At 47.7% G+C, this 12,449-nt stretch overlaps 1 protein-coding gene across 1 annotated transcript; it reads left to right on the top strand.

The window, feature by feature from the left end:
* Nucleotides 1–206: 206 nt before the first annotated feature.
* LOC132781446 (PR domain zinc finger protein 1-like) lies at nucleotides 207–12,050 on the top strand. Its single transcript, XM_060785722.2, has 4 exons — nucleotides 207–365; nucleotides 10,009–10,128; nucleotides 10,853–11,105; nucleotides 12,031–12,050. The coding sequence occupies exons 1-4, from the start codon at nucleotides 207–209 to the stop codon at nucleotides 12,048–12,050; spliced, it is 552 nt and encodes a 183-aa protein (XP_060641705.2).
* Nucleotides 12,051–12,449: the final 399 nt, after the last annotated feature.

Here is a 12,449-nt window from a genome sequence, read left to right as displayed (position 1 = left end):
GTCTTCTTTCACAAGTTCTTTCTTCTCACGATATGGCCAAAGTTGGACAGCCTCAGTTTCATCACTTTAGCTGCTAGGGAGACTCCAGACTTGATTTGTTCTGGTCAAAGAACCTCAAATCCCTGTGTTTTAATACTGTATTCCTCGCTCAACCTCCTTGGGCTAAGGGCTCACCTCCATACTGTGGCTGGAGTGAAAAGAGAAGAATGAATGTGGAAGCCAAGGTACCATGGAAGAAAGGGGCTCTTGAGGAGCAATACACCTACGTTTTGATGGACCAGCGACCTGAGCCCAAGGCCAGCCTTCCCTGGGCACAAGCTTCATTGCCCCGGAACCTGGCCTTCCAATATGACAGCAACAATCAGGTATGTCCCTTGCTCAAAGACTTTGGGAAGGAAGAAAACACTGCTAGATTTTCATAGCTGAAAATACAGATGGAATGCTTAGGAACAGAAGCCTTTTGGATTTTGAATTGTTTGGGAATTGGGACCTAAGTCTAAACGCAAGATAAATTAACAATTCAAATACACTTTATACATATAGATTAAAGGTAATTTTATACACTCTTTTAATAATTTTGATCACAACCTGTCAGAGGCAACATGTCATGGTCAGAGCCACCCATGTGCATTTTGGAACATTTTGGATTTCTGCTTTAAGGGAAACTCAATTTGTAATATTCATGTGTGTTTTTCCTCATTTAGTATTGAGGAAAAGCACAGCTTGTTGCCTTGACATTCCTATTGGATCTCACCGTGATCTGTCCCAGCTGCATGTGACCCAGTTTTAATGTGTGAAAATGTAGAGCAGGGGTCCTCAAACTAAGGCCCGAGGGCTGGATATGGCCCTCCAAGGTCATTTACCCAGCCCTCACTCAGGGTCAACCTAAGTCTGAAACGACTTGAAAGCACACAACAACAACAATCCTATCTCATCAGCCAAAAGCAGGCCCACACTTCCCACTGAAATACTAATAAGTTTATATTTGTTAAAATTGTTCCTCGTTTTAATTATTGTATTGTTTTTCTTTTTGCACTACAAATAAGATATGTGCAGTGTGCATAGGGATTCATTCATGCTTTTTTCAAATTATAATCCAGCCTTCCAACAATTTGAGGGACTGTGACCTGGCCCTCTGTTTAAAAAGTTTGAGGACCCGTGATTTAGAGGGTATGGTTGGATTTTTTTTTTTCATGTCAGGAGTGACTTGAGAAACAGCAAGTCGCTTCTGGTGTGAAAGAATTGGCCATTTGTAAGGACATTGCCCAGGGGATGCCCGGATGTTTGATGTTTTACCATCCTTGTGGGAGGCTTCTCTCATGTCTCCACATGGGAAGCTGGATCTGACAAAGGGAGCTCAACCTGCTTTCCCCAATTTCGAACCACTGACCTGTCAGTCAGTAGTCCTGCCAGCACAAGGGTTTTAACCCATTGTGCCACCGGGGGCTCCTAGAAAACGTATGGGCCCTAATATTCCCCAGCCAGAATAGTTACATACACACTTTTCATTACAATAAAAACTCATGGCAATGGATTATTGATGAGAAAATCAAACCTACGCACCCCCAGTTATACTGAAGCTAGGAACAAGGAGGCCTGGAGGGGTGGCAAATGATATCATGCCTCTGAAAAAAACAAGTTATTTTGTCCAATGCCCCATGGTTACAGCACTGGATACAGATAAGGTAAAGGTTTTCCCCTGAGATTAAGTCTAGTCATGTCCGGCTCTGCGAGGTGGTACTCATCTTCATATCTGAGCTGAAGATCCAGCATTGACCATAGACACCTCCAAGGTCATGTGGCCGGCATGACTGCATGGAGCGCCATTTATTTATTTATTTATTTACAGCTTTTATATTCCGCCCTTCTTACCCCGCAGGGGACTTACAGTGTGCACATATATGGCAAACATTCAATGCCAATTTTTGACATACAAACATATACAGACATACACAGAGGCTATTTAACTTTTTCTGGAGAGCAGTCGCTTTCATTGTCCATCTGCGACGCTGATGAAGTACTTCCGCATTCCCCGCATGCTTCCCCGCTGGAATGCTCTGCTGGAGTCTTCTTTATGGCCTCATAAATTAGTTAATTTAGCCTCCCCACACTTTAAGGTGGTACCTAATTTTCCTACTTGACAGATGCAACTGTCTTTCGGGTTGCAAAGGTCGACAACAGGCTACACACAATTGGTTGGAAACCCACTCCAACCCGGGCTGGCTTCGAACTCATGACCTTTTGGTCAGAGTGATCCTTCCCGCCAGAGCAGTACCTATTTTTTTTTAATTAATTTTTTATTAAATTTTATACAGTTACAACGAAAGAGGGGGAATAATATAAGAAGATAGAAAAGTAGGGAAAAAATAGAGGGGAGAGGGAAAAAGGAGAAAGAAAAAAAAATAGCAATAAAAATAGAAGTAAAAAACCACAAAGAGCAAAAAAAAAAAGTTCCAAAAAAAAGAAAATATATATATAAATAAAGGGATGTCGACTCCCTTCTGATTCAGCTCGCATAATAATTTCTTTTTCTATATCTGTTTGTATAGGCCAATAAAGAAAAATTCCTCAGTTCAAATAATAATATTCTATGTTGTTTTCATGTAATCTTCGACTGCTGACCAATTAGTCTCTTTAATTGGATTGCCTGTGTTCTTTTTTAATAAAAATGTTAACTTATCCATGTCCTTTATTTCATTTATCTTGTTAATCCAGTGGGATTTTTCTGGTATTTCTTTCTGCTTCCAAACTTTAGCATAAACAATTCTGGCTGCCGTTGTCAAATATGTAAACAGGATGTCTTCATTGGAGTCCAGTTCAATATCTCCATCCACAATTCCCAATAAATAATATTCAGCCTTTCTTGGAAATTTCTTTTTAAATAATTTTTGCATTTCTTCATGGATACTTTTCCAATAGTTTTGAGACTCTCTACAGCTCCACCATTGGTGAAAAAAGGTCCCCTCGTGTTCATTACATTTCCAGCAGGCTTTTGGTACATTTTCATACATGCAATTCAAACTTACTGGTGTCAGGTACCACCTGTGAAACATTTTCATCCAATTTTCTTTTAAATCCATTGCATAGGTGTACTTAAGTTTTTTCTTCCAGATTAGTTCCCAATCGCACATTGCTATTGGTCTTTTAAAATTTTCCGCCCATTTTACCATACAGCCTTTTATTAATTCTGTCTCAGTTGACCATTCTAATAGTTTTTCGTATAATTTGGTTATACATTTCGTATCAGTTTTTAAAAAATTGTCCCAAAAAACTTCTTTCACTTGGAAGCCTTGTTTCAAATCTTGCAAGTAATGTTCTTTAATTTGCATGTAATGTAGCCATGTAATTTTAGGGAAGCTCTGATTTATTTCCGCTTGAGATTTTAACGTCTCTGTGCCACTTTTTAAAAGTTCTTTATATGTAGGCCAGGTTGTCCAGCCCAGTAACCTTCGTTGTTTCGCTTCCATGGGAGAAACCCATAGAGGCGTCTTGGAATAAAAATATCTTTTGTATTTATCCCAAATTCTAATTAGTGACGATCGGATAAAATGATTTCCAAAATTCTTTTCCTTCTGTTCTCTTCCGTACCAAAGATAGGCATGCCAGCCTACACGTAAGTCATGACCCTCTAATGTGAGGAGATTCTCTCTTTTTAATCCAGTCTTTTAACCAAATTAGGGCATTTGCATCATGATACAGGCTCAAATTGGGTAGTCCAAACCCACCTCTTATTTTTTTGTCAGTCAAAATTTGATATTTTATTCTTGGTTTTTTACCTTTCCAGACAAATTTCATAAGGTCCTTATTCCACTCCTTGAATTTCTTCAAGTTTCTGATTATTGGAATGTTTTGGAAGAGGTATAATAGCTTCGGGAGAACTGACATTTTAATCAGTGAAATTCTTCCCAAAAGGGAAAGATTTAGATATTTCCATTTCTCTAATTTTTTCTGAATCTCTTTCCAAAGTCTTTCATAGTTATTCGTAAGAAGTTGAGCATTTTTTGAGGTGATCCAGATGCCCAAGTATTTCATTTTGGTAACTATTGTGAGGCCCGAGATATCCTTTAACTCTTTCTGTTTTTCTTTTGACATGTTCTTTGTTAGAATAACAGTCTTCTGTTTGTTTAATTTAAAACCTGCCAATTTCCCGAACTTTTCAATCATATTTAGCCAATTTTTAATGTTTTCTCGTGGGTTTTCTATTATTCCTATTATGTCGTCGGCATAGGCTCTGGCCTTAAATTCTTGTTTACCAATTTTTACCCCCTTGATATTCTGATCATCCTTTAGATTTTTCATCAAAATTTCTAGTGCCATTATAAAGATCAAGGGTGAAATCGGACAACCTCAGCTTCCGGTTCCGGTTGGGTGGCTGGCAGCAAAGAACGCTGCGCTCCTCAGGCAATTTTTTAATCTGGAGGAATCCTGAGCCCCCCCCTCTCGTCTACCACCCCTAAACTAAGGGAGAGAGAACCCCAAACCTCAGGCTCCCGATGGAGGGGTGAAGAGCCGAGAAAGGCCCAGAGGAGACGGAGGAGACAGAGGGAAGGCGGAGAGGGAGAAGAGGGACGCCCGCCGCCATTTTATCGCGGCCGCCCTACCTACTGCCGACTGGCTTCAATCCGGAGCCAGGGCCGTCGCCAGCGCGGAGGCCGAATCACCGCCGCCAACCACTGGCCCGAACCACTGGCCGAACCACCGCCAGGGCTGCTGCCGCCGCCAGGGCCGCCACCGCCGCCAACGCGGAGGCCGGGCTACCACCGGGGCTGCCGCCGGGGGCCAGGACCGCCGCTGCCGCCGCCGCCGCAGAGGCCGAACCACCGCCAGGGCCGCCACCGCCAACGCGGCGAGACTATCTGAGCGGCCAGCTTGCCCCCCTCCATCGGGGCGAGGCGGCGGGGTTGCGGGGCTGCCTCCAGAGAGAGCCGCTGCAGCGGATAGGAGCCGCTGGGGAGCCGCCGCCGCCGTCGGGCCGCCGCCGCGCTGCTCCGCCCGCTCGGCCGGGCCGTGCGGGAGCCGTCGCTGTTTCGCCGGGCCGTCGCCGCGGAGCCCGCCTCCATCGTCGGGCCGCGGCCTTTGCCGCCGGGGACTGCCGCCGCCTGGGGTGAGTCGTCGTTGTGGAGACCCGTCTCCACTGCCGTCGCCTTTTTCGGGCCGTGGGGGCCCGCTTCGTCTAGTTGCTGGGCGCTGCTGGAGAGGCCCATCTGCTGTTTGGCCGCGGCCATTGCATCCGGCTGAGTTTAGCCGGGTGCAGCCGGATCACGCCGCCGCCGTTGCCGAACCACCACCTCTGCAAGCGGCGGGGAGAAGAGACCTGGCGCTGATTGCTGCAGGGAGAAGTTGAACGCAGGGCCGCCATCCTTGAATGACCGCCGCCACCGGACCGCTGCATTGACACACCGCCGGTCGCTGGGTGCGGAGACCGGGCGCTCCCCGGCCTCCACAACCGCCACTGGCTAGACAGTGTAGGCGCCGAGCCGCAGCTGGGTCCGGAGGCTGGTCTCCACCATCTGGCGAGCCCACCCTCCTGCCTTGGTGAGGTCATCGTTTGCCATTCTTGAGCGAATTTGCCCTGCGGGCACGGAGTCACGGAGACCGAGCCCCTGGGAACCGCCCAGGTAGAGAACAACATGTGACCTGGCCTCTTTGCTGACAGGCCTTAAGACTCCCACAGGGGCCTGATTATTGTACAGTACCACCCGGGCGTAGACCGGTTTTCTTGCTGATTTGTCCATCTGTGCTGCCCACCCCCGAGTGACCAACTCCGGAAGCCCATCCGCTGGCTTACAACCCGTCTAAATACTCTGGGGTCTTGGCAATATTTCAATTAATTACCATCACTACCATCTATAATAGGAATTGTATAACTCCCAACTAGTCCATTCCGAACAACCATTAGTGTCTTTGTCATCTGTAATAGGATAGAGCGTTTAGGCGCCCGCCGCGATTGCCAAATTGCACCAGCACTTACGCCCCTTCCCCCGACCCTCTATGCCGCACTTTATTATCATTAGCAGAGCACTTTAGTCCTAGCACCTTGCTGAGATCTGCACTTTATTAATGCGCCTTTAGACCATGCACTTTATTAATGAATGTGTGCTGTTGCTAGCTAATTATAATCATTACGTTAACTGACGAACTGCTCTCAATTTTAAGCACTTTATGAACTGTCCCATTGTAGCAGTCGGATCATCAATTACCATCAATTACCGTCTGTATTGCTGCTACCCATGCGGTCCCCTGCCCCCATTTGTGTACTGTTCTTGTTGCTTTTTTGTAACGGAGGGGGCAGAAGAGGTGGTGTGCTGGAGCCTATGAGTGAAGATGTGGTGGGGAGGGGGGAGGAGGGAGAGAGGGGATGCTGGCAAGAACCTTTAAGCCCAACAACAAGTGTAGAAGAACGGGATCGTTTGGCTCGAAACTGCGGCATGGAGGGGGGGAGGCGTTCCACTAGCCGTGGGGCCCCCATAGAGGTCGTGGTGGGAAGGAGGAGATGCGGGAGACGGAGACCTCGAATTCGGCTTAATTCGGACCGCTTATCCAAATTAACTATTCCCAATCGGTCTCCGAAGGTAAATTGGTGTAACCAGGTGAGCGGGCCCTCTGGCTTGAAGGTGGTGTTGTTGAACGCCAGGTCTGTCAACGGAAAGACATCTTGGATCCAGGATTTAATCCTGGAGGAGCGGGCAGATCTGGCGTGCATCACGGAGACCTGGTTGGATGAAGCGGGGGGCGTAAACCTCTCCCAGCTTTGTCCTCCAGGTTTCTCCGTGCAACACCAACCAAGAGCCGGAGGACGGGGAGGCGGGGTCGCAGTGGTCTATAGAGATTCCATCCATCTAACCAGGACCCCCATCCCGCAGACCACAAACTTTGAATGCGTCCACCTGAGGGTGGGTGACCGGGACAGAATAGGGATTCTGCTAGTGTACCGTCCACCTCGCTGCACTACAGTCTCCCTACCTGAGCTAGCGGGGGTGGTCTCGAGCCTGGCGGTGGAGTCCCAACGGCTTCTTGTGCTGGGGGACTTCAACATCCACGCCGAGGCAACCCTCACAGGTGCGGCTCAGGACTTCATGTCTGCCATGGCAACCATGGGGCTGTCCCAACGAATAACTGGCCCCACCCACTGTGCTGGACACACATTGGACTTGGTTTTCTGTCAGGGATGGGAGCAAGGTGGCGGGGTGGAGGAGTTGTCTAGCTCTCCGTTGCCATGGTCCGACCACTTCCTGATTAGATTTAGACTCACTGCGCCCCCTAACCTCCGCAAGGGTGGAGGACCCATTAGGATGGTCCGCCCCAGGAGACTAATGGATCCAAATGGATTCCTGATGGCTCTTGGGGAGTTTCCCGCCGCCGCGGTAGGTGATCATGTCGAGGCCTTGGTCGCTCTCTGGAATGGGGAGATGACCAGGGCTATTGACAAGATCGCTCCGGAACGTCCCCTCTCGAGTAACCGAGCTAAACCAGCCCCTTGGTTTACTGAGGAGCTGGCAGCGATGAAGCGAAAGAAGAGGGTTCTAGAGAGCGTGTGGCGCTCAGACCCAAGCGAGTCAAACCGAACACGGTTTGTGTCCTTTTTAAGGGCATATGCCGCGGCAATAAAAGCCGCAAAGAAAACTTTCTTTGCGGCCACTATTGCGTCTGCAAAAAACCGTCCGGCGGAGTTGTTTCGGGTTGTCAGAGGTCTTTTAACTCCCCCAACTTCAGGTGGGAGCCCTGACAACTCGGCAGCACGCTGTGAAGCATTTGCTCGGTTCTTTGCAGACAAAGTCGCTTTGATCCGCGCTGGGCTGGACGCCACATTAGATGCAGTCTCTGTGAATGTGACACAAGCACCTGCTTGTCCGATTTTGTTGGATTCCTTTCAGTTTGTGAAACCCGAGGATGTGGACAAGATACTTGGAGGAATGAGACCCACCACGTCCATCCTAGACCCCTGCCCATCCTGGCTTCTGAAAGAGGCCAGAGGGGGATTGGCCGAGTGGGTTACGGTGGTGGTTAATGCCTCCCTTCGGGAAGGCAAGATTCCAGCGAGCCTAAAACAGGCTATTGTAAAGCCGCTGTTGAAGAAACCATCACTCGACCCCACTAAATTGGACAACTTTCGGCCTGTTTCCAATCTTCCCTTCTTGGGCAAAGTCATGGAAAGCGTGGTGGCCTCACAACTCCAGGTATTCTTGAGAGACACGGATATTCTGGATCCGGCACAGTCTGGTTTCAGACCGGGACATGGTACTGAGACGGTCTTGGTCGCCTTAGTGGATGATCTGCGCCGGGAGCTGATCAGGGGGAGTGTGTCCCTGTTGGTGCTCCTGGACCTCTCAGCGGCCTTCGATACCGTCGACCACGGTATTCTTCTGGGGCGCCTTGCAGGGATGGGTCTTGGGGGCACTGCTCTGCAGTGGCTCCAGTCATTCCTGGAGGGTCGTACTCAGAAGGTGTTGCTGGGGGACTCCTGTTCAGCGCCACAGCCGTTGACTTGTGGCGTTCCTCAGGGTTCCATCTTGTCCCCCTTGCTGTTTAACATCTACATGAAGCCGCTGGGTGAGATCATCCGGAGTTTCGGGGTGCGGTGTCACCTGTACGCAGATGATGTCCAACTCTGTCACTCCTTCCCACCTGCTACTAAGGAGGCCGTCGAAGTCCTGAACCGGTGCCTGGCCGCTGTAATGGTCTGGATGAGGGCGAACAAACTGAAATTAAATCCAGACAAGACAGAGGTACTCCTGGTCAGTCGCAAGGCCGAACAGGGTATAGGGTTACAGCCTGTGCTGGACGGGGTCGCACTCCCCTTGAAGGCACAGGTTCGCAGCTTGGGTGTGACCCTGGACTCATCGCTGAGCCTGGAGCCTCAGGTTTCAGCGGTGACCAGGGGAGCATTTGCACAGCTCCGGCTCGTGCGCCAGCTGCGCCCGTATCTTGGGAAGTCTGACTTGGCCACGGTGGTACACGCTTTGGTCACATCCCGCCTCGACTACTGCAACGCTCTCTACGTGGGGCTGCCCTTGAAGACGGCCCGGAAGCTACAGCTAGTCCAACGTGCGGCTGCCATGGTGTTAACGGGAGCAGGACGCAGAGAGCATACAACGCCCCTGCTGTCCCAGCTCCACTGGCTGCCGATTCGCTACCGGGCCCAATTTAAGGTGCTGGTATTATCCTACAAAGCCCTAAACGGTTCCGGCCCAAAATACCTTGCAGACCGCATCTCGGCCTATGAGCCCACGAGGGCCTTGAGATCATCCGGGGGGGCCCTTCTCTCGGTCCCGCCTGCCTCACAGGCACGCCTGGCGGGAACGAGAGAGCGGGCTTTCTCGGTGGTGGCCCCCCGGCTGTGGAACACCCTCCCTGTTGAAGTCAGACAGGCGCCCTCTCTGCTGGCCTTTCGTAGAGCCCTAAAAACATGGCTCTTCGAGCAGGCCTTTAACTGAAACTATCGTGAACGACACTGGAATGGACTAGGAATACGAAATTGGCCATGACCCCAGGACTTGACGAAGCGGATTTTTAGGATAAGTATATGTTATGTTTGTATTGTCGAGTCTGTATTGTCTGGACCTTTTGTACACTGTTCTTGTTGCTGTTCACCGCCCCGAGTCGCCCTCGGGCTGAGAGGGGCGGTCAATAAGTGCAAAAAATAATAAATAAATAAAATAAACCTTGCCTAGAGCCTTTCCCGATCCCAAATTCGTCGGAAATTTGGCCGTTTATTTGTACTTTTGCCTTTTGACTCTTATAAATCTCTTCAATTGCCGTGATGAACTGATGCCCCAGATCCATTTCTTTCATTAAAATTTTGAAGAGCAGTACCTATTGATCTACTGACATTTGCACGTTTTCAAACTGCTAGGTTGGTAGAAGCTGGGGCTAACAGTGGGAGCTCACCCCGCTCCCCGGATTCAAACCTCCCCGGTAACCTTTCGGTAAGCAAGTTCAGCAGCTCAGCAGTTTAATCCACTACGCCACCAGGATACAGGTAGTGACACCATTTTGATTCTTCTTCAGGTGAAAACCGTGGTTAGCAGAGAGTATATCCCACAAGGAACATGTTTTGGACCACTAGTTGGAAAGATCTGCACTGGACTGAAAATGTCAAGGAGTATGGATCCGAAGCACTTCTGGAAGGTAACACTCACTCACCACACACCTCTGGAGATGTTTTGGAAGAAAGGGAAAATATAAAACAAATAGATACATACAATAAGCCAGGAGAGCACTAATTTGCCTGGCACTGGACTACATGAATTTGATTTCTAGAAACAGGAAGTTGACAAACCCCTTCCTCTGTGTACCCATAGAAAAATCATCTATTCAAAGATGGGTTTCCTCAGTAACTGAATAGATTGCTATGCAACTTCTGGAGTGGGAAGCTTGCGAGAGTGGAGGGCTCTAAACTCACTGAATTGCATTGGTGAATTTGCTGCCATGGCATATCAGTGGCCTACGAATGGCAGCAAAAACAAAACAAATCCAAGAATCGTGGAAGTTTCTTCAAAAACTAGGTGCATGCTTCCCATGTACCTTGTTTCAAAGGGATTTCTTTTTGCCACAGACACCAAAATTCAACAGGATGGCTGCAAACATCGTAACTATGGATGTAGATTTAAGGGGACCAAGAGAAGATCTTAGGAAGCTATTTTTTGGACTACAAGTCCCAGAGTCCACCATCATGCATGTTCAAGCTGTCTAGGAAATTCTGGGAGCTAGTAGTTGGAAAAGTAGCATTTCCAAGCTATGGATAAAGAGCACCTGAAAATAAGTGGAGAGACACAAGAAGTCTATGGGCTATATGTTCCTCACCCATGGAGTACATCATTCATCCCCACTGTCTTGTGTCTTGTCTGCTCAGGTTTTTTCCTCAGAAGGAGAGCTTCACCATATATTGGCTGTGAACGATCCAGATTGCTGCAACTGGATGTGTTACGTGAACTCAGCTGAAGCCCATTCAAACCAGAACCTAATGGCCATCCAATACAACCTGGAGATCTATTTCTACACTGTGACACCGATCTTGGATGGAGAGGAACTTCTGGTCTGGGACGCTCGTGACATCTCCAAACACATCCCATCTTTGCAGCCAGGGAATCTGATATCTCAACCAGGTGAGAGTGCTACTGATGCCATGGCCATCATAATCCAATATCTTAGATAGCAGGAAATCAGACTAGGAACCTCTTATCCCAAACTGCCAACAGGAAGCCATCTATCTCCACACAGCACTCCACATTATCTGACTGTGGAAAATGATAGAAATTCATTCTGGATTTATTTATTTATTTATTTATTTATTTATTATTTAAAACATTTCTACCCCGCCCTTCTCAACCCCCGAGGGGGGACTCAGAGCGGCTAACATTGGCAAGAATTCGATGCCGCAATACCAAAATATAACACAATATAAAACCATAAATACACAATAGATTAAAAACAATAAAATTAATTATACAGTCGTTTTCCTTATCATAACACTCATATGACCCAGTTCAGTTTCTAATGTGCCGTTGTGCCTGCTAACCAAAAGCCTGGTTCCAAAACCACGATTTCACTTTTTCCTAAAACAAAGGAGGGAGGACACTGATCTAATCTCACTGGGAAGCGAATTCCACAAGTGGAGGGTCACCACCGAGAAGGCCCTGTCCCTCATCCCCACCAGACGTGTTTGCGAGGCCAGTGGGACCGAGAGCAGAGCCTCCCCGGTGAATCTTAAACTACAAGGCGGAAGGTAGAGGGAGACAAGTAAACTGGGCTGGAGCCATATAGTGCTTTATTATAGCCCAAGACCAGCAATTTGAATTTTTCTTGCTATATAGCAGGGATGGACAACTGGCAGAAGCTAGGTGGCCATATTAGCCCCTCAAAAGATCTTCCAAGACCACATCAATTAAAAAAAATCAATGTTTTGGCTTCAAATATCCTTTCCCCATGTTTCTGGTCCACAAGACCATTCTGGGCCCAGTAGAAGACTTTTTCACAACAGGAAATGATTCAGAAGTATTATCTCTGTAAAACACGTTTTTTCCCCTCTAGAGTGTTCTGTGGATGGATAGAAAAAAAACCTTTCTTGATAATAAGCTAAAGATTACACATGTTATCTGATTTTTCCCTTAATGTGTGGTCTGAGAATGAGATTGTATCCTTAAATTATTGGTTCTATGCAGACCGCATATTCCCGATCCGTATCCATGGTACACTGTAATCTTCTGGCCTCCAAACTTCTGTGTGGTCATCTTGAGTTAGAATTCAAACAGTTGGTTAAGAGAAAAAAAGAAGAGTTTTATGGAGAAGTCATGTGAAGAAATTAATATTTCTCCCATCTTTGTTAGATATTACCTCATCTCATATGGTTGTTTAGTAAGGGAGAAAGATGAATCAGAGCTAGCTTGCTTCATACAATATGACATCTAAGACAGAGATAGATATTCGTCTTTCTTGCCACATGTTTTAGT

Source organism: Anolis sagrei, chromosome X (genome assembly GCF_037176765.1).
Source record: "Anolis sagrei isolate rAnoSag1 chromosome X, rAnoSag1.mat, whole genome shotgun sequence".
Lineage (NCBI taxonomy): Eukaryota > Metazoa > Chordata > Lepidosauria > Squamata > Dactyloidae > Anolis > Anolis sagrei.
Note: the sequence above shows the minus strand (reverse complement) of the source record. Positions and strands in the feature narration are given on the sequence as shown.